A 22,769-nucleotide genomic window follows, 5' to 3' on the forward strand; every position below is an offset into this window, starting at 1 on the left:
GACCATGAATTTTAAATCATTATAACTAGGCTCAAATACATCTTTATTAATCAAAATAGGAACCATTACAATCACACAGTTTTGCCAATGAGAAATAAGTTTGTTTATTCCTGTAGCGTAAAAATCCATGCTTTGGTATTTGATGGACTCTTGAAAAGCTTTTTCTGCCTCCTGCTGGTTGTGGAAGTGTTTTCCCTGCAAAAAGTTGTTGAGATACTTGAAGAAGTGGTAGTGGGTTGGTGGGAGGTAAGGTGAATATGACTGATGAGGCAAAACTTTGTAGCCCAATTCATTCAACGTTTTAAGCGTTGGTTGTGTGATGTGTGATCAAGCGTTGTCACGGAGAAGAATTGGGCCCTTTATGTTGACCAGTGCCAGCTGCAGGCTTGGAGATTTTGGTGCATCTCATCGATTTGCTGAGCATACTTCTCAGATGTAATGGTTTCACCAGGATTCAGAAAGCTGTAGTGGGTCAGATGGGCAGGAGACCACCAAACAGTGACCATGACCTTTCCTGGGTGCAAGTAGGCTTTGGCAAGTGCTTTGGAGCTTCTTAGTCCAGCCACTGAGCTGGTCGTTGCCCCTTGTCCTATGAAATCCACTTTTTATCGCACATCACAATTCGAGAAATGGTTTGTTGTTGTGTAGAGGAAGGGAAGACGGTTCAAAATGATTGGGTTTTATTTGCGTTCCCCTTATGAGGCTGCAAAAAGCTTGTCAAGCTTTTTTATCTTTGCTATTCGCTTCAAATGCTGGACGACTGTTGTCGTTGAGCTCTTTGGCAACTTCAGCTTCGATGATCTTCTAAGTTGGTGCTTGTCAGCTTCCGATGGCCCGCCACTGTGCTCCTCGTCTTCAAGGCTCTCATCTTCCTTTGCAGAACTTCTTGAACCACCGCTGGCCTTGTATGTCCACCAGTAGTTCCTGGGCCAAATGGACTGTTGATGTTGTGAGTTGTCTTTGCTGCTTTACGAACTTGAATGAGAAAATTGCTAGAATTTACTTTTTGTCTAGCATCATTTCCCAAGTTTAAAATAAATATGAAATAAACAGTAAGTAATAAGTCATTAGCAACAAACAAAGCAAGAAATGTGCATTAAAATGATGTATAACATAACCATATTTAAGAATGTATTCCAGTATCAAATGCAAAGTTCAGCAATTCTAAACTGCAGTTACTTTTGCACCAACCTAATAGTATTTTATTTAGGAAACAAACCTTAAGTATGTTAATGTTTCTATAAGCATACAGGAGTATATGGAAGCTTTTACCTTGGTGAGTGGGAGTGAAAGTTGCTCAGTTGTGTCCGACTCTTTGTGACCCCATGGACTATACAGTCCATGGAGTTCTCCAGGCCAGAATACTGGCGTGGGTAGCCATTCCCTTCTGCAGGGGATCTTCCCAACCCAGAGATCGAACCCAGGTCTCCCGCATTGCAGATGGATTCTTTACCAGCTGAGCCACAAGGGAAGCCCAAGAATACTGGAGTGGGTAGCCTATCCCTTCTCCAGGGGATCTTCCTGAACCAGGAATTGAATTGGGGGGTTGCAGGGGGGAAACCATCATTTTTTAATTATACATATTTGTATTACTTACATGTATTACTTTAGTAATTTTTAAAAGGTTCTTTAAAAAAAAAAAGCCTATCTTGATCTGGTTTCAGCTTTTCATTTCCTTCTTGTCTTTAATATTTGAATGCAATCACACTAAAGTTTGGTACACATTAGATAAATCAAAATGATTGCCTGTCTTGGGGGCTGGGCAGTTGTTCAGCTTTGTACTCGTCTTTTAGTTTTCTTAATTTTAAGGCCTGATTTCTTTTGACTAGTTTTAATGTTCTCACTGTTTAGATTTCTATTAATTTTTATAAAAGATAAAATTAATAAAATTTATTTTCAGATTTTAAAAAATCAGATGTCTTTTTAAAAAAATTCAAAGTACAGTTGATTTACAGCATTAGTTAGTTTCAGGTATACGACACAGCGATTCAATGTTTTTATAGATTATGCTCCATTTAAAGTTACTATGAAGTATTGGTTATATTCCTCATGCTGTACAATATATCCTTAGAGTTTGTTTATTTTATGCATAATAGTTTGTACCTCTCTGCCTGTCCTCTGTCCCTCTCTCCACTGGTAACAAATGGCAGCATTTTATTCTTCTTTATGACTGAGAAATATATTATTACTTATATAAATATATATGTGTACATACACACACATATACGTCCATATGCACACTTTCCATAACTTCTTTACACATTCATCTGTTGATGGGCACTTAAGTTGCTTTTGTTATCTTGGCTGTTGTAAAGAGTGCTGCAATGAATGTTAGATTGTGTGAATCTTTTTGAGTTAGTGTTTTCATTTTCTTCAAATATATACCCAGGAGTGAAATTGCTTTATCATATGATCAAAAACTAAAAATAGTAGTCTTATTTTTTTAAATGGAATCTTATTTGGATATCCTAAATGTAAACAGCTTTCTTGGAACTGTAGTTCTAAGAGTATAGTTTAAGTATCACTGTAATAAAATATTTAGGTAATAACATAAGTAAATATTGATAAAGATGATTGCTGCATTAAACAAACTTCTGATAAGCAGGCAGTATCTTCATACTGTAGCTCAAAAAGTTTATTCAGTTCAGTTCAGTCACTCAGTTGTGTCTGGCTCTTTGCGACCCCATGGACCGCAGCACGCCAGGCTTCCCTGTCCATCACCAACTCCCAGAGTTTACTCAGACTTAGGTCGATTGAGTTGGTGATGCCATCCAACCATCCTCTGTTGTCCCCTTCTCCTCCCACCTTCAATCTTTTCCAGCATCAGGGTCTTTTCAAATGAGTCCATTCTTCGCTTCAGGTGTCCAAAGTATTGGAGTTTTAGCTTCAGCATCAGTCTTTCCAATGAATATTCAGGGTTGATTTCCTTTCAGATGGACTGGTTTGACCTGTTTCAGTTTCAGTCCAAGGGACTCTCGAGAGTCTTCTCCAACACCACAGTTCAAAAGCGTCAGTTCTTTGATGCTCAGCTTTCCTTATAGTGCAACTTTCACATCCCTTCATGACTACTGGAAAAACCATACATAGCAAATGTAATTTTGACATTTACACAGTAGTAATAAACATTTTTTAGAAAAAATTTACACTAATGTGTAAATGCCTAATTTAATATAGGAAAGACGTTCAGAGGTGTGTGTATCAAAATGTTATTTGCTGAAGAAGTTAATATAGAGAATTAGGTGTTTAACCAGCTACCAAATTATGTTATAGCCGAAGTCCTATCTGTTGTTTAGACTGGAGATGACTCCTGTTGGTTGACTGCTGTTAATGAGGGTTTAAGAGAGTAGTTGGGATTTAAGGTAACTTGACTGATTTGAGCTTTTAAAGTTTGTTACATAAAAGTAAGTGTAAAATACACCATTACATGCTTACGTTAAGAACGTTTTAATGAAAAATAACTATTTTCAAAACAAAAAATACTCAGTGAGAAGAGAGGTATTGTTTTGCATTTTTACAAACCTGTTTAATGTTTGCCTAGATAGAAGTTGGCTGGATTCTGTATTCACAGTGTTTCTCAGCTTGAATAGCATCAGTAGAACTTACCTGTAAACTTATGAGATAATGAGAGTAAGAAGGCAAGTGCCATCTTGGTGTGATAATGAAAATCAGTGTGACCTCATGGGGTCCCTGCACAAGCCCCAGTTCCGCACCTACACTTTGCAGGCCACTCTGTACATGGTGTGCTGTAGGATTCCTGGTATGTTGCACATGTTCCATCAACTCTCTTTCTTTGTTTTGTTGCAGAGTCCTTTGGGCAGAATTATCCAGAGGTAAGAGTATAATATTGTGATTTTAGAAACATGGCAACTTGCTAGCTTTTATGTTTGAGTAGAGTGAAAACTACATTTTCATCTTTTTTTTTCTTTGATAATAGAAGCATTAAGTGTGATGATCTTTTGCTATAAAAGTAACTAAAGTTTAATTTTGAACAGGCTGGGAAGTAGACAGGCCATATTGGTTGGAAATCTCAATGTTGAAAATCTTATGGTTCATTTCCGTTTAAATTTAAAAAAGACTTTGATTAAAGCATTTTTCACAAACAGTACTATCACCTGTATCAAAATGTTTTTTTCTGTGTGTTTTTATAGTTTTGATCAGTGTTTTTACATAATAATAATATATGTATACTGTAATGTGCTTTACTTTTTAAAATGTAAAAATATTTTGTAATACTTGGGGTGTTTAAATGGCTTGATATTAATACAAATTTATTTGATTTTCCTACGGGTTTTGTTTTATTAATAGCTTATCTTTCTTGGAATAAATTTCAAGAACTATGATTGCTTGATCAGTGAGATGACTCCTAGTGAAACCTGGTTTATTTTGCCTAATTGCCTTCTGGAGAATTTGTATAAAGTCATAGTAGTAATATAAAGGATTGGTCACATCTGTTTCTAAAAATTCTCTGTTAGTTTTTATAAATCTTTCTTCATTTTGGTTAGTTTGAGAAATACAAGAACACTCATAGATTATTTTGATATGTTTCCTAGTTTAAATTCAAAAGAAGTATCATAGATGTTAGAGAAACTTTTAAGAAATGATTTGGATATCTGGGTATTAATTTCTGTATTCTTGCCTTCACTTTAATTTTTAGGAAGCTGATGGAACTTTGGATTGTATCAGCATGGCCCTGACTTGCACCTTTAACAGGTGGGGCACGCTGCTTGCAGTTGGCTGTAATGATGGCCGAATCGTCATCTGGGATTTCCTGACAAGAGGCATTGCTAAAATAATTAGTGCACACATTCATCCAGTCTGTTCTTTATGGTAAGGAGTTTTAAAGTTAATGTATTAAATATGAATTAAATTGGGATGAGTGGTAACTGTATAATTGCCAGTCTCATTAGATAAATTTTAATATTTAAAGTCTAAGTATTTGGCCATTAGTAACATAATTTCTCATAGCTTGTGGAAAGGTTGAACTCATTCTGATATTGAACACTTTTGTGGGGAGAAATTCATTGTAATGTGGATCAGTGTCAGGCTCTGTCTGAGAATACTGCAGTACTGAAATGAGACATTTGCAGATTGCAGCTGTAATCTTATTTGTGATACTGACCTTTTCATTTAGAATAAAAAAATCTTGGTTAGGAGGGCAGCTTGAAAGTTAAAGTGTCCAGCCTTGTCCTGTTTTTGAATTGCAGCAGTTGTTGTGATCACAAACATGCCTGTTCCTTCATTGAATTGTAGTTATTAAGGCTTTCTATCAAATATATTGAGCTGAAATCTGGGATTAAATAAATTCCCTTTGATTTCATTCTTATTCTCAGGGACTGTTTCTTTCCAAAAATTTTATTTTGGGGCAACACTTCGAACACCTTACCAGGTCTAGATTTATTACACTAACACAGCTCCTTTGGCCTGAGTATGAGCAGCAGTGGTTCTGGGAGGAGGCCTGAATCCCAGTCTCGGATTGGCCACTAATGAGGTAGCAGCTTTGGCCAGAACTTTTCTCTAAATTGCAAAATGAGAGAACTGGCCTGTATAATTTCTTAGGCCTTTTCTGGTTCTTCTGCATTTTATTTCTTTTTTATTATTGTGCTTTTGCAATAAAGGTTTAAGTAGATATGTACATTTTTATCAGCTTTATTAAGATATGTATAATTCGCATGCTATGATATCCACCCAACTAAAATGTACAGTTCACTTTTTTGTATTTTCAGAGTTGTGCAGCTATATCACAATCTAATTTTACAAGTGCTACCACTTAAATTATTCATATTTTTTATTATAAAATAATAATATTTAGAAAATTAAAATACAAATACGATACAAAGGAGAAAGACTATCTTCCATTGTCTTACCACTCAGATATAACTACTATAAATATTTTGATTTGGTACTATGTATTTTTTAAAAGCAAAGTTTGTGTGCCATGTTTTCTATTTTGCTTTTTTCCTCTTTAACACCAGACATTTTCCTGCTTGTGTAACCTTTAAAAACTTTTTTTAATGGCTATGTGTCTTCTGTTAGATAAACCATAATTTGCTTAATCATTTTTTGTTTCTCTGCTGTGTAGTGTTTAGTCAGTGTCCTTGTACATAAAAGTTTTTCCTCTCATACAATCATTTCTTCAGCAAACATTGAACATGAATTACGTGCCAGATATTGTTTTAGGCATTTAGGGTAAAGGTTAGGGTTTTGGGGAGACAAAAACAAGTACTAAAGGTTTGTAGGTCCTACATAAGAACTACATTTGAAGTTTAGTGGAGGCAAGGTGCAAAGGCGGAAATGATCAATTGTATTGGAGAAGAATAGTGGTCAGAAAAGGCTTCAAAGACAAGGTGATTTCTAACCTCAGACTTGTAAGATGAGTAGGTGTTTCCAGTTCTGTTCCAAGCAGACGGCTCTGCACAGACAAAAGCCCGTCAGCTTCATACGAGCAGCTGCAGTGGCTCAGATTCGCTGGGCTGTGCTGTGGAAGATGTGGTGGGGCAGTAGCCACGGTAACCTGTGCTCCGAGGAGCACGTCACGTGCCGCCCTGTGAACCGAAGTCTCATCCTGTTGGCACGGTGCAGCCGTTGAAGCACTGTCGGAAGAAAGGTGACACGACGCGCTTTTCATTTTAGAAGGATCTCTCGAGCAGCGTGTGGGAAGGAGGGTGGCAGATGAAAACAGGAGTGCAGTGGTCTCGGTTAGAGAGGGTGAGGATGGCTGCAGTAGGAATGCAGCTGAATGGGACAGGGGTGAGAGAGCGTAGAAATTAGAGGGCGTAGGTGTTGATTAGATACAGGGTGTAAGTGATGTAGAGAAGTTAAGATGACCCTTAGGTTTCCTGCTTGGATGATGTTAATGTAAGATTTGAGGGAAATACAGTGAATCACAGTTGTGCGTCTCCTGTTGTACTTTATTGCACATAGCTGTTTTATGAGTATCTGCCCTGGAATATGGTAAGGGATGTGGATACAAGAATCTTGTCTGCCATTTTACTGCTATAGTCCCAGCTTCTAGCACTATACCTGGTATACGGTAGACACATAGGTACTTGTTGGATGAGTAGGGTATCTTAGTGAAGATGCCCAGTAGGCATTTGATCTGTGTTTCTTCATTAGTGTAGACTTGCAGAAGTATATTACTGCTAGGTCAGAAGGCTTGAACAGTGAGAGATTTCTCCATCTGTCCCCCGTTTTAAGGTTTTTTATCACAAAACTTGATTATTAAGAACTTTATTTTTTTTATTAAGAACTTTAAAAACATTCAAACAATATATGAATATATAGAGTAAAAAATGAAAGCCCCTTGTCTACTCCTTGAGGTATCCCCAGGCAAGAATACTGGAGTGGATTGCCATGGTCTCCTCCAGGGCATCTCCCCAACCCAAGAGTCAAACCCAGGTTTCCCGCATTGCAGGCAGATTCTTTACCATCTGAGCCACCAGGGAAGCCCAAATTAGAGTATGAAATGTATCTTTTATCTGTAAGATCTATCTGTATCTCTCACATATGTAAAAATGTACATACACAAGTAAATGTGTATTTTTTTTAATGGAAACATTGTTTTATTGCTTCCTCTTGCACTTAATACGTAGTAAATGTTTTTCTGTACTGATATATATGTGTATGTGTACACATGTATAGTATTACTTGGTTTGTGTGCATTGTAACTGTTCCCTGATTTTTGTTATATATATTTATACATGAGAGTTAGGGTCAGTAACTACACACATTTTGCTTTTTCTTTGATCCAGCCTCATTTAGAATATGACTTTATGTATTAATTGTTGTATAATATTTGAATATATTAAAGACTAAGAAAATTTCACCAAGAGGCGTTTTGGATAGGTATAATAGCTGTCTTCAACTATTAAAGAACATATGCAACACAGAAAAATTGACCTAAGGAGAAGCAGCAAGACTTGTAGACAGTGAGTGGAATTTATGGGGAAACAAATGTTAGCTTAGAATAGAGAAGAGCTCCCGAGCAGAGTGCCCATGGATGGGATGGACTGCCCAGGGAAGAACTTACCAGTGGGACTGGCCCTTCTTAGTTAGACTTGCTGTCTCTTCTTAGAATTGCTGCAGAAGATATTCAAGCACTGGGTGGGGGCCACTGGATAGGTAGAAAAAATGATATTTAAGACTCCAAGACCTATCTGTCTTTTGGAAAGAAACAGTATTGTCAGATGTGAGAATGTATGAGAATCCCTCATTCTTTTTTTTTTTTTTTGAGAATCCCTCATTCTTGAACTTAGGGAATTTGGAGCTGACAATGGATTGTTAATTCCCTCTATTATAACAGAAACACAAGCCTGCTGTGAAACAGAAAGTCATTCAATGCTGAGGGCTTAAAGGGGAGGTGGAGTCGTAGGTAACACTGTTGTGTAGTCAGAGCGTCCTGCAGTGCTTAGGAGAAGTGCTGCGGAAGCTGCCCCTCGTTCCTGCCCGTTCCCAGTGCACTTCTGTTCTTCCGGTTGGTTTCTCTTGGTTATTTGTCTCAATATTTCTAAAGCACTTACGCATATTACTTCTTAGTTTAATTTAGAGAACTTACTTGTGACTTCTGACTACAGTGTATGTGAGTCTTGGCTCACTCTCATCTCCCACTGAAGCTGGGTGGACCATTGACCTTTCTGTTACCAGCCCTCAAGGTACAGCGTGTGTAGGCATCTTCCTTTTTAGGCTCATGTTCCCCAGAAAGATGCTCTTGTTGACTGGGAGTGTTGTAGAGGTGGTGGGAGGGGCGACCGAGTCCTCTGTGCAGACTGGAGCTCAGCCCCACCACGGGCACTTCCTCAGCTTGCTCCTGCCTCTCTCTGCGTGAGTTTCAAGTCGGGAATACATTTATCTTGTCTCTGGTACGATAATGGTTTGTGAGCACTTACTGTTCCGGACTAAGAGTTTGATGTGCATTAATTTTAATTTTCTCGTCTGCAGATACTGTTATTATTTCCATGTTATAAATGAAAAAGTTGAAGTTCAGAAAGATTATATAACTTGCCCAAGACCACACAGCTAGAAGGTCATAATGTCTAGGCGTGAGCATAAATCTGACTTGAGCCTGTGTTCTTAACCGTGGAACTGTGTTGCCTCCTCTAAGTCCCTAAGTAGCAAATCCTATTCATTGCAAAATTTGAATAAAGACTCATTTAGGGTTTCTTTTTGTTTGTTTGTTCTGGTTTTTGTTTCTCTGTTTTCTTTTTTTTTTTGGCTTTCTGTAGGTTACTGAACTATTTTTAGAACTTCACCTTGACTTATCTGTAGTTTGAGTTTCTTTATTTGTCTAGCTTGTATAGCTTTTTATATACATAACTTATCACAGTCTACTCGCGTTGACGTTTCACTAGTTGAAGCGAAGCATAGAAACTTCCCCTTTACCTCCCTTCCCTTCCTTGTTTATAATGTAATTGTCTTAAACGTTTCCTCTGTGTATATTGATAACCTACCTAGGACAGTGTTAGGATTTTCGTTTGAAACAGCAGACCTTGAGAAAGCGTATTTAATTTTTTAAACACTTTTCCTTATTTTTCTTCCTGATGTTCTAAGATTTCTTCTTTCCTGATGATCTAATATTTCTTTCCTGCTTAGAGAACCTCCATGAGCCATTCTCTTAGGGTAGGTCTGCTGGTGACAAGAGGTCTTGATTTACCTCTTTGTTTCTGAAGGTTACTCTCTGGATGTAGAATTGGTGATGACAGGTCTTTTCTTCCAGCGCTTGAAACATGTCACTTCCTTTTGGTCTCCATGGTTTCTGATGCAAAATTTGCTGTCATGTGAATTGTTCCCCATAGGTAAGATGTCATTCCTCTTGATGCTTTCAAGATCTTTTTTCTTTGTCTTTAGTTTTCAAAAATTTATATCTGGGAGTGGATTTCTTTGAATTCATCTTCTTTGAGGTTTGCTTAGCTTCTTGAATCTGTATGTTTTATATCTTTTGTCAAATTTGAAAAAATTTCAGTCATTATTTCTTCAAATACTTTTAAGCCTTACTCTCTTTATTTTCTCCTTTCAGAACTCTGATGCCATGGATATTAGATACTAGATCTTTTGTTATAGTCCCACAGGTCCTTGAGGCTCTGTTTATTTTTTTCATTGCATTTTTTTCCGTTTTGCTCAGATTGGGGATTTTATATTCTGTCTTACAGTTTACTGATTCTTTCCTCTTTTCCACTGGCTGCTGAACCCATCTTTTGAGTTTTGTTTTTTTTTTCCAGTTTTTATATTTTTCAGTTCTGAGATTCACATTTGGTCATCTGTTTCTTTGCTGAGACTTCTTTTTCCCCCATTTGTTCCAAGCATGTTTGTAGTTGCTTGCTGAAGCATTTTAATGATGGCTGCATTGAAATGTTGGTTAGGTTCTAATACCTGTGTTATCTCTGTGGTGGTGTCTGCTGATTGTCCTTTGGCTTTACGGAAGGGTGTGTGCTCATTGTGTGTACCCATTGACGCTACTCCGTTGTTGACATCTCCATCACCTGGTCCAGGATATGTGAGGCTGTGTTGTTCTGCAGATCCTACAGTACCTAGCCAGTCTGGCTCTTCTTAACCTTTTAGTTTTCTGTATGATGTCCAGGATGTTTAACTATACTTAGCAGGAGGAATTAATTTCTTTCTTAATTCTTTTAAATAACAGATACATATCTGTATTGTTTAGTGTGTACTATGATGGTGCTACTGCAGGGCCAAATTCAGAAAATTCAACTGCTCCTCCTTCTCCCTTCAGGGGGAAGAAAACCTGTTTTTTGTTAAATCAGCACTTAAGGGCCTGCTGATTTTTACACTCTTCTAAAATGTCGAGTCTCTTTTTTCACTTAGCCAGTTGAATTGTTATCTTGAACTGTTAAGAGCTTCTATTGCTATATACAAAGATGTCATGAAAACATTCTTATTTATTGCTTAATGTTAGGAAAGCTTATAGATTTGAGTATATGTTTAAAAAATGAAGAAGAAGAAACATTGGTGACCCATATAGTTAGGGCAATAAGTGTGACTCATGCATTTTTATCTGTAAGGGTGATATGGTGTTTTTTTTTTTGTGATATGGTTTTTTTAACTTAGAATATGTGCTAAGTTCTAAGTTACCCTTTTTTCCTCCTCAGCTGGAGTCGAGATGGTCATAAGCTCGTGAGCGCCTCCACTGACAACATAGTGTCCCAGTGGGATGTCCTTTCAGGCGACTGTGACCAGAGGTTTCGATTTCCTTCACCCATCTTAAAAGTCCAGTATCATCCGCGAGATCAGTATGTTTTCTCTGAGCTTTTCTTTCCTGGGGTGGGTCTCATTCTGTCTAAATTATCTCTAAGCTCATGATAATTTCAGTTTAAGGTTTCAGGAGGCAAAAGCACACATCTCTTCAAACCTCTTCTACATGAATTAATTTTTCTGTCTGGGTTGGTTCTGAACAGATTTTAAAGATACTGTTGTAGTAGTTTACAATTAAAAACTGGCCTATAATAAAACTTTGAAATGGGCAAAGGTAGAAAAAGTATAATTGTTCTTGACCTGGGGTTTTCCCCCAATTTGAATTTCCTTAGTACCGGAAACAGTTCAGGATGAAAACTACATTTAAGGAACTTCCCTGGAAATCCAGTGGCTAGTCCTCTGCCCTCCCGATGCCGGGTCCTGGATTCGGGGAGCTGGATCCCACACGCAGCAGCCAAGACCCAGCACAGCCAAATAAATAAAATAGTTTTAAAAACTATATTTATGTAGAGTTACCCACCATTCAGTTACTTCTATATAACTATTTTCATTTCTCTAGGTTCTCTTTTAGTTAAGTTCTCATTAAGTTTAAAAGCTTATTATATAGTACTTCATAGCTCACAAAGCACTTATTAGCTCACAAAGCATTTCTCTCTCTTAGGTGTACACAAATATGTATTTTTATATAGTTTAACTGATGTTTTGCTTTTTCATTTTCATACATATTTTACCAGTTTGCTACATCTTCATATTTATTTTTAATGATTACATTTTGTTTTGTCAAGGTAGGATCCCATAACTTTACTCAGCCATTTCCCTATTATTAGAAATTTAGAGTTTAGTCTTTTTGAACTATTTTAAATATCCTTGGGCTGGATAGGGTGATGAGGGTAGTAGATAGGAGTTAAGAGGAAAAGGGCAGAGAGTCAGCTTTCTGATACCATAGCAACTGCCAATGTACTATTCATATTTTTAAACAGGAACAAGGTTCTCGTGTGTCCCATGAAATCTGCTCCTGTCATGTTGACCCTTTCAGATTCCAAACATGTCGTTCTGCCTGTAGACGATGACTCCGATTTGAACGTGGTTGCATCTTTTGATAGGCGAGGAGAATATATCTATACAGGAAATGCAAAAGGCAAGGTAAGCCTGGAAGCTTAGGAGCTGGTGAAATAAGTAAGCATCAGTCATCCTGTGTGTTGGCTCATTTCACTTTCACTTGTTCTCTTTTCTTTGAAATTTCTTTTATCCCTGGACTGAGTGTGCTTCCTGCCTGTGGCAAATACAGCCTGTTCTCCCATGCCTTAATAATTTCTATTGTTTGGATTGAGAGGGGTCAGAGAGAATTGATCTACAAGAGGATGGAGGGCCTTTACTGGATGCTAGTAATAGAGGGCCATTACTAAATTATAAAAGTCAAATATCATTAATGGAATATTGCTAACAAATGTCTGATATCTTGGTCTGAAAATATTGTATAATTTAGGCCACTTTAATCTATTGTGTAGTAAAAAGTTAGGTTAAAAAAAAGTACGTTTTAGGATCCTTTTCAAACTTTTTAGAATTTGAGTTCTGTTGCCTTTTTATTTTTATTTTTTTCATTTTGACTGGATCATGTGGGTTAGTATGGCTACTTAAGAGAGTGGCAGTGTTTGGGTCCTTTTGTGTTTTTTTGTGTTAAAATGCACTTAGAGTTTACTGCCTTAACCGTTCATAAGTGTGCAGCTCAGTAGTATAACGCACATCGATATTGTGCAGTCACCACCATCATGCATCTCCAGAGCTCTTTTCATCTCGCACTTACCTTGTGCTTATTAAATGACTTGCTATTCCGTACTCCCTTTCAGCCCCTGGAAACCATCATTCTACTTTCTGTTTATATGAATTTGGAAGTCATCTGGTATTTTTTCCATGTGACTGGGGCTTATTTCACTTAGCATAATGTCCTTAAAGATTCATTCATGTTGTAGCACATGTCGTCAAAATTTCTTTCCTTTTCAAATCCAAATAATATTCCGTTGTATGTATATGTCACATTCTGTTTAGCTGTTGATGGGTACTTGGGTTGCTTCCACTTTCTCTTGTGGATAATGTTAAACACCATCTTTTAAGGATAGGCTAAGACATTGTCTTTAACTGAAGAGGTAAAAGCAAGCTGAATAGAGATACTTAGGTTTTCACGCAGTCTTTGCCCAGTTTTAAAAACAAGCCGTATCTAATTACTGTAAATTATCAGAGTATTTACTTACTTTTTTCTCTATTAAACTTTAGATTTTGGTCCTAAAAACCGATTCTCAGGATCTTGTTGCTTCCTTCAGAGTAACAACTGGAACAAGCAATACAACAGCCATTAAGTCAATAGAGTTTGCCCGGAAGGGGAGGTAAGTAAGACCTGTCTTTTTAGAGACAATTTTAAAAGTGAGTAGAATGCAAAAATACATTTAGATTCATAGTTTTTGTGTATATTGTACTTAAATTTCTTGACTTTATTTTAAAAATATTTATAGAAACTGTTACTGCCTGGTTCTTAAGTTTGTAAAATTTACTGCATTAAGGCAGCAGTCACATCTTCCTGGAGGTTCACAGGCAGTTCCTTTACAGAAAAGATGTCCGAGTGGTCTGTGCATAGGACCAGAATGCCTGGCACATGGTAAGCCCTGGGCAGAGATGAGGTGTTTATTATACTGTAATCCGAATTGATACCACAGAGTTCACATAGTAACTGAATATGCAGTTTACTTTGGTGAAACTTATTTATCCTCTTACTTTCAGATGTTTTTCTAGTAAGTTTGATTACCCAACTAGAAGTAGGTATCAACAGAAACAAGAAGAAAATAGGTTGTCAATAAGAGAAGTTGTCATTAAGAGAAGTGACAGTCACTTTAGTTTGTATAGAAATCACCGTACACACTTAGAAGACATTCATGTTCAATTTCTCTTGAATTAAGAAAAAGTTAGTGAAGTCTGTAAGGAATTGGTAAAATAACCAATGTTTAAAAATGGGGCTATCCAAATGATATATTCATTAACTCATTAAGAAGAATATATTGTACTATAACTAAAATAGGCCAGAGAAATGAAGTATTTATATATATTTAACTGTAAGCTTGTACATATGGGAAACTGGTTTCAATATACACGTTTTGGATTTCAGTCAAATACTGGTGCATATAGGGTGCAGGGTCACACAGAAGTACTGATATAAAGCATTTTCTCACTTCACGTTATATTTTAGCTTGAAAGGTGACAGGTAGTCTTGTCCATATAAGTAGTCTAGTCCGTTGTTTAGATTTTCACTCACTCTCTTCCTTGTTTGTTAGCTGTCTTGTGGTATTCTCCTCAGTAACTGGCAGTCATGGAAAATGTTAACAGGAACGATTTCTGACCTGTGGTGTTGATATTTTTATCCTTTCTGTAGTTGCTTTTTAATTAACACAGCAGATCGAATCATCAGAGTTTATGATGGTAGAGAAATCTTAACCTGTGGAAGAGATGGAGAGCCTGAACCCATGCAGAAACTGCAGGACTTGGTGAATAGGTATGTGTCATAACCTGGATGAGTGTGTGCTCGCTCATTGCCTGGGCTCAGGTTCCGGTTCTCCTTGGGTGCTTTCTTTGTCCTTAGGACCCCGTGGAAGAAGTGTTGTTTCTCTGGGGATGGGGAGTACATAGTGGCAGGGTCCGCCCGGCAGCACGCCCTGTACATCTGGGAGAAGAGCATTGGCAACCTGGTGAAGATCCTCCACGGGACCAGAGGAGAGCTCCTCCTGGACGTAGCTGTAAGTAGGGGGAGAGGTTGCTGCTGCTACTTACGTAACACAGAGAATCTTGGATTCATTCTTAGAACTGACTTTTCTTTGCTTCATTAAAATTTAGTGGCATCCTGTTCGACCCATCATAGCGTCCATTTCTAGTGGAGTCGTATCTATCTGGGCACAAAATCAAGTAGTAAGTATTTTTCTGGTTTAACTGCTTTGAAACTAGATACTCTATCTATATCAGTGAGCCTTGCAAATAGTAAGACAAAAGTTACTTTATTTACTTTCTTTTCCACAGGATTCTTCTAACCTGATTAAATAGCTCCATGCATCTAATTTTGCTTTAACAGGAGGGTCTTGGTCCAAAGCCAGTTTACTAGCTCTGTTTTCAGGGAGGAAGTCTAGGGTACTTCTGGTATATTTTTCTGTTGTTTATCTCAGATAGAGCTTTCTTGTGCTTTTCCTATGTTCAGCTCAGTTAGATTCTGTTTTGCATCTGGTTTTATTTTGAAAACTTTAATTATATTTTTAATCCGTGTACTCATAAGAAAACTTAACATTTTACCTCAGAATTACATCTTAAAAAGATTAAGAACGTCCCTGGTGGTCCGGTGATTAAGAATCCACCTGCTAACGCAGGGGCCACTGGTTCGATCCCTGGTCCGGGAAGATCCCGTATGCCGTGGGACAGCTGAGCCCCTGTGCCACGACTCTGAGCCCGAGCTCTAGAGCCGGCACTCCGCGTCAGGAGGAGCCAGGACGTTGAGAAGGCCATGCACAGCAGTGAAGAGTAGCCCCCAGGTGCCACAACCAGAGAAAGCCTATGTGCAGCAGTGAGGATCCAGCAGAGCCAAATAAAGAAGTAAAATCATTTTTAAAATCCTTAAAAATGTTTTAAAGAAGACAGTTGTTCATGAAAGAACTGCAGTTAATAATATGGCATGTTTAAGATAGGAAATGCCTTAAGATAGTAAAACCTATAGATACCTAATTTTTATTACCTGCCAAATTTGATCTCAGAATTTTGAGTCTCTCATGCCCAAGCCTTTCAATTATGTCATTAATGTCTAGATTACAGACTGTTGCTTTCTCATATGGTTAAGTAGTATATTTTGTTTGTGGCATAGGAAAACTGGAGTGCATTTGCGCCAGACTTCAAAGAATTGGATGAAAATGTAGAATATGAAGAAAGGGAATCAGAGTTTGATATTGAAGATGAAGATAAGAGTGAGCCTGAACAGACAGGTAATATTTCTCAATTGCAGATAGTATTTCCAAAAGGAAAAATGATTGTTTTAACTCAGTACTCATTCTTAATTTGTGCTGAAAACTCATTTCAGCACTTAGTCTAATGTTTTTTTTTTTTAAGCTTGCACTTTTAATAGTGCTTTTAGAATCCTTATTTGTAAGGCATTGACTCAGAGCTTATATGGGCTTTACTAGGGCTTGAGCAGCTCTCTTAACATTTCACTTTGTATTTCCTGACTGATGACGATTAAATGAGGATTTGCATACAGCACCTTGCGAAGCCACCCATACGTGCTAGGTGCTGAGCTGCTGTTGGGTATTCTCATTTCTTTGTCAGTAACACGAAGGTAAAGAGCATGGACTCGTCAGACTGCCTTGGACAGAGTACTTATTCTTTAAATCTGGACTTCCTTATCTGTAAAAATTGTGCCTTTTAGGGTTGTGGGGTAGAGGGCTCACAATAGTGTCTAGGTCGTAGTGAGCATTCAGATATTCTCTTCTAATAGATCGTGATCATTGTTATTTTCATCTCATGGCTTCTGAACTTCTAAATAGGAAACACCTTGAGAATAAACATGTCACTTTATAGCCCCTAGTGTATGAGCACCGGGCTTTGCGTCTGGCGGGGGTTTATGTGTGTGGAAGCGTGGCGTGCCCATTTGGCACTGTCGCTGACTGCTGGGCTTCTTGATGGTGCCAGGAATCAAGGGATTGGGATTGAGGTTAGTTCTCTCCAGCGTGAAGGTGCAGGTCCTCACTTCAGTGACATTAGATAATGTGTATGCCTCAGGTGTCTTAGGAAGACTGTCAGGACCATGGGATATTTTGGGTTGTATTGGTGTGATTGGATTGTGTTGCATGGAAAAATTCCCAGACTTCTGCATAAGTTGTTTCTTCCTCCCATCTCCTGGGCACATTGCACATGCCTTTATTGTAGCACTCACTTTGTGGAACCAAAATTATCCGTTTCTGTCCATCTCCTCAGTTAGATTGCTGGGGCTTTTTACAAAAAAACTGTTCCCAACTTTCTGGGGCAGTGCTGTATTCCCAGCGTCTAGCATATGGTGGAAGTTCCGCACGTATTTGCTAAACGACTAACTTAAATGCCTGATTTTCCTCCTCTGTTTCTCCTGGATTTCAGTTTATGAAAATCGTAAGTGGCATGTAAAAAGCAGCTTCTCACAGCTTTCCGCTTCTCACAGCTCTACTGTGCTTCTGCCCTGCAGGGGCTGACGCTGCGGAGGACGAGGAGGTGGATGTCACCAGCGTGGACCCCATCGCAGCCTTCTGCAGCAGGTGAGCTGCCATGGAGGCCAGGCCTCAGGGTGCGCCTGCTCCTCAGTCTCTGGTTGTGCTGCTCAGCCCCCACTGTCCTTCAGTCCCGTCTGCCTTTAGGCTCAGAGTTAACGCCTTTGATGTGCAAGAAATCCCTTCCGTTCTCCCATGATAGAAGATCTTAAGGAAGTGAAATAATTAATTTTATACCGTTTACTTTTACTACTGATTGTATCATATTGTTTGATTTTCTTTTATCCATCCTTGGCTTTCATGAAATTTTAGGTCCGTACCTGTTGCTTATGGTTAGATGATTTTGCCCTAGAGGAAGGGTTCATGGTTTAAGCAACTTTCTCCTCTTTTTTCCTATCCCTTTTCTGATCCTGTTCCAAATAGTGATGAAGAACTGGAAGATTCAAAGGCTCTATTATATTTACCCATTGCCCCTGAGGTAGAAGACCCAGAAGAAAATCCTTATGGCCCCCCACCGGATGCAGTCCAAACCTCCTTGATGGACGAAGGGGCTAGTTCAGAGAAGAAGAGGCAGTCTTCAGCAGATGGGTCCCAGCCACCTAAGAAGAAACCCAAAACTACCAATATTGAACTGCAAGGAGTACCAAATGATGGTAAGGGCCGCATTTCCTCTCTCCCACCTGATTGACCCCCTCTCCAGAACAGCCTGGTAAATTTCCTTTCTGGGTGATATTCCCTTAAAGGAATTTTTCCCTGAGTCTTTTTTGTAGTGTTTCACAACTTGGTAACAATTTATCTGCTTTCACTTCTCTTTTAAAATGGGGAGATTCTGCCCTCAATATTTTTCCTAAGATAACAGGCTTTAAGTCATCTGACATCTGAATCAGTTTGTTTAAATATCAGTCTTCCTCTACCTCTCCTCCCAAATTCTCATTAGGTGGTAAAGTATCAATACTGGTCAGACCTGGACAGTCTTAATTCTAGAAGCCTTTTTAATCACATGGTAGAGTGGATTCTTACCTTGCTCTACTGAGTTCCAAAGCCCATTCACTTTCTGCTTTCATGTGCCAGTGCGAACATGTGCATTCCTGTTCTGACTGTGTGACAAAGTGTCAGTGGGTCTTTGATCTCCCTTTTCTATTTAGAGCTGCTTTAGCTTGGTGTGAACCACATAGGCTATGTGTGCTTTTTGGCCAAGCAACTGTTTCTCATGTAATGGCTGCTCTTTTGTAGTATTATAATTGATAAACAAAACAAACTTTTCTTCTTGTGTTAGTGGACTTGGGACACAAGAGCAAAACTCTCTGCTCGTGGGTAGGCAGCACACGTGCTCGGTTGGGGTGACGTGTGGGTTCCTTTCCATGCCTATCTGTCCTTTTACAGAAGTCCATCCACTACTGGGTGTGAAGGGGGATGGCAAATCCAAGAAGAAGCAAGCAGGCCGGCCTAAAGGATCAAAAGGTAAAGAGAAAGATTCTCCATTTAAACCGAAACTCTACAAAGGGGACAGAGGTTTACCTCTGGAAGGATCAGCGAAGGGTAAAGTGCAGGCGGAGCTCAGCCAGCCCTTGACAGGTAAGGACACATTGGGAGCACTGTCTGGCTTTCTTCGTGGCCTTGCTTTGTACAGCCCCTGACTCCGTTTAACTGCAACATTTTTTCCTTCCTTCCCTCCTTTTCCCCAGTGGCAGATAATTCTGAGTTTTAAGCTGCTGCCAAGGGCAGCTCAACCAGATTTGGCTTCATTCAGTGGCTGTTAACCTTGGGTCCATAACTAGGTTTCAGGCATCTGCATTCCCTTGATCTTCTTTTTCCCTGTCAAAAATTCTTTTTAACAGCATTAACTACCTGCTACACTTGAATAATTTCTAAATGTTAATGCCTGGTCTAGCTCTCTCTTATATCCCAAAGTCGTGCTGTGCCTAACTACTTCCCAGACATCTTCCCTCCTTTTCCCCAGAGGCAGAAGATCTTTGAGTTTTAAGCTGCTGCCAAGGGCAGGCTAAATCAGATTTGGCTTAATTCAGTGGCTCTTAACCTTGGGTCTGCAGCTATATTTCAGGGGCTGTCCATTCCCTTGATCTTATGTGCAAAATATTATGTGAATATTTTTGTGGTGGAGATGCTTGTACATTTCACAGGATTCCTTTAGGAATCCATGACCCCAAAAAGGGTAGGAACCCTTGGTTTAATTAATATTTTCATCTGTGTTTGCTCCTAGGTTTTTTGTTTTGTCTCAAGTGAAAGATCCAGGCAGATAACCAGAAAAATGAGCTGCTTTATACAGCCCCTGACTGTTTTAACTGTATCATCTTTTTTCTCTCTCTTCAAATTGTTCAAATTCCAGAGGTGGTGTTTTTCTCTCTCTCAGTATTCTAGAAACAATGATGGAGTTGTTAGTAGTACTGTCATGTTAAGGAAGAAGATGAGGTTTTTTTTTTTTTTAAAAAAAAAGATTATACAAAAGACAAACTTTGTAGCTTCTTAATACCTAAGCTTCTTGATACTTACTGAGTTTTCTCACTTTCATAGGTTTGAGGGATTGTTATTGGAGGATGGAGAACAGTTTCAGTTTCCTATCAAATACTTGTGAATCTAGGCTAAAGGGTATTTTGTTTGGAAAATAGTAATCAACTTAGGATTTAATTCTACTCAAACATTGTTAGGTTTTGGAAACTTTTTTTTAGGCATTGCTTTAGTTGACACAGTATTCTCAATTTTCTGTGGCTAGGTCTATAAATTCAGAGGCAGGACTAACAATAATCAGTGGTTATATTTGAGGGGATTTTTCCACCATATTAAAAATTTTAATTGTGTTAATCCAAATGTGATGATATGTACTAGAATGCAAACCAGAATTCCTTAAGCCAGTTTATCATTGTGAACATGAATTCTCTTTTACAGAGAAGCTGAAACAGACTCAGTGACTCATCATTTTGGGTATCCCCCCTCAAATTCACTAGATTTTCACAGTCCTACACCATCCCACTAGGGCACTAGCATTTTCCCCCCAACAACAGTATTTATGGTACTCAACTGATTATCACCTCCACATTCAGTTCATTTAGGGCCATGTCTATATATTTTAAACAATAGCTGAGAACAAGTTATATGGGTATTACTAACAAAGATTGCAGGTCAGTAATTGACTAATGTAAATAAAAATGATCCTTCCATAACCCATTTTTTGCATAAGCTGATGCTACTACAGAGGAAACTATTGAAAGTTTAAATCAATTTCCCTGGCCCCAAAAGCTAAATTGCTTCAGGATGATTTAAAATGTTGGCAAACATGTTGAATTAATTGAAATACTCTGACACAGTTTCCCAGCATCTTCAGAATCTGTATGTAATTAACCATTTGCTCTTTAGTACTAAGTATATGGTAAATAAACTATTTAAAGTTTTTAAAAATCAGATTTTTCTTATGGTCATTAATAGTAACTAAATATTTTTGGCATTTTCCAACTTGGGCTTTTGTCAAAGGTCCCATGAAGTACTCTATGTGTTATAGCGCAGCGTATTAGAGCAGTGGTGTTTTTCAGCTATGCTTCAAAAACATCTAAATAACACTGAAAATCAGAATGTTGCAAAGTTTATTTAGCCCTAAATGCTAAAATACTTCACTGAATACTAAAAATACTGCATTGAAATTTTGAGCCAGGTGTAAAATACTTAGTGTTTGCACATGTCAGTATTTCAGAGCTCCTTCTAGCAAGAGTGGTTATCATTATCAAGGGCCTGGTAGGAGTTTATTCCCATTCAGCTGACAAGGTTAAAAGAGGGTTAAAACCTCGTTAAAGGCTAAAACTTGTGTCTTGAAATAGCAGGGTGCTTCAGACTGTATTTTTATTTTCTACATCATTGTTATTAGGCACTTGATTGGTCAGCCTTAAATAGAGGCAGCTATTTTAATGACTTCATCCTTTCAAAGGACTAGGGGAGACTTGTACATGACAAGGCCAGAGTGAAGATGTGCTTTCTTGTAACACAGACCAAAGAACTGCCTAGATTACTGCAAACATTTTACCAGCTTCTCACGATCATACTGTTTGGGGTTCTCAAGGAAAGAATGCTGAAGTGGTTTGCCATTCCCTTCTCCAGTGCACCAGGTTTCGTCAGAACTCTCCACCCTGACCCATCCATCTTGGGTGGCTCATAGCTTTACTGAGTTACACAAGGTTGTGGTCCAGGTGATCATTTTGGTTAGTTTTCTGTGATGGTGGTTCTGTGGGCCATGGTATTAAAGTTCTTATTTTTTCTGTCTGCCCTCTGATGAGTGAGGATAAGAGACTTGTGCAGGATTCCTGATGGGAGGGACTGACTGTGGGGAAAACTGGATCTTGCTTGGTGGGCACTTGAGAGTGAAAAAACTGGCTTTTAAAACTCAACTTTCAAAAAACTAAGATCATGGCATCTGATCCTATCACTTCATGGCAAACAGATGGGGAAACAATGGAAACAGTGACAGACTTTATTTTTGGGGGCTCCAAAATCAATGCAGACAGTGAATGCAGCCATGAAATTAAAAGATTCTTGCTCCTTGGAAGAAAAACTGTAACAAACCTAGGCAGTATATTAAAAAGCAGAGACATCACTTTGCAGACAAAGGTCTATATAGTCAAAGCTATGGTTTTTCCAGCAGTCACATACAGATTTGAACCATAAAGAAGGCTGAATGCCAAAGAATTGATGCTTTCAAACTGTGGTGCTGGAGAAGACTCTTGAGAGTCCCTTGGACTGCAAGGAGATCAAACCAGTCAATGCTAAAGGAAATCAGTCCTGAATATTCATTGGAAGGACTGATGCTGAAGCTCCAATACTTTTGCCACCTGGTGTGAAGAGCCGACTGATTGGAAAAGATCCTGATGCTGGGAACGATTGAGGGCAAGAGAAAAAGGGGATGACAGGATGCAATGGTTGGGTGGCATCATTGACTCAGTGGACAAGAGCAAACTCTGGGAGATAGTGAAGGACAAGGAAGCCTGGCATGCTGCAGTCCGTGGGGTTGTAAAGAGTCGGACAGGACTGAGCAACTGAAGAACAACATGATTGTGTACATTGCATACTTGCTTGAATAATCTATACTTCCTTCTTCCCATCTTCTTCTCTTGCCTTGGTTCCTTGGCCTTTTCCTATATGGAAATCTCTGAAATGGCCAGATAAAACCCCAGAGTATGCTGAGGAACAGGATCATTAAAAAGCCTCAAAGGGGCATTGTGGTTTAGTGCCAGCCCTTCCTAAGAGGGCCTTAGCCACTAGCTGCCGTGTGGATCTTTGTGAAAACGGTGACTCTGGGGGAGAGTGCTGACATTG

General features: G+C 38.6%; 1 protein-coding gene across 6 annotated transcripts in view; it reads left to right on the top strand.

Annotated features, from left to right (window-relative positions):
* The window catches only part of RBBP5 (RB binding protein 5, histone lysine methyltransferase complex subunit), a 39,601-nt gene that overhangs the window by 11,859 nt on the left and 4,973 nt on the right, over positions 1-22,769 (top strand). For 3 of the 6 annotated variants that reach the window (XM_043484951.1, XM_043484952.1, XM_043484954.1), the window contains exons 2-13: positions 3,805-3,830; positions 4,655-4,827; positions 11,097-11,237; positions 12,180-12,342; positions 13,471-13,580; positions 14,618-14,737; positions 14,825-14,978; positions 15,076-15,147; positions 16,085-16,202; positions 17,432-17,501; positions 17,877-18,106; positions 18,837-19,028. In XM_043484951.1, coding sequence (XP_043340886.1) covers positions 3,805-3,830; positions 4,655-4,827; positions 11,097-11,237; positions 12,180-12,342; positions 13,471-13,580; positions 14,618-14,737; positions 14,825-14,978; positions 15,076-15,147; positions 16,085-16,202; positions 17,432-17,501; positions 17,877-18,106; positions 18,837-19,028 — 1,569 coding nt within the window. Of the gene's footprint in view, positions 1-880; positions 950-3,804; positions 3,831-4,654; positions 4,828-11,096; positions 11,238-12,179; positions 12,343-13,470; positions 13,581-14,617; positions 14,738-14,824; positions 14,979-15,075; positions 15,148-16,084; positions 16,203-17,431; positions 17,502-17,876; positions 18,107-18,836; positions 19,029-22,769 lie in introns of all 6 variants that reach the window. The other 3 variants (XM_043484955.1, XM_043484956.1, XM_043484953.1) reach the window with 2 other exon arrangements.

Source organism: Cervus canadensis, chromosome 13 (assembly GCF_019320065.1).
Source record: "Cervus canadensis isolate Bull #8, Minnesota chromosome 13, ASM1932006v1, whole genome shotgun sequence".
NCBI lineage: Eukaryota > Metazoa > Chordata > Mammalia > Artiodactyla > Cervidae > Cervus > Cervus canadensis.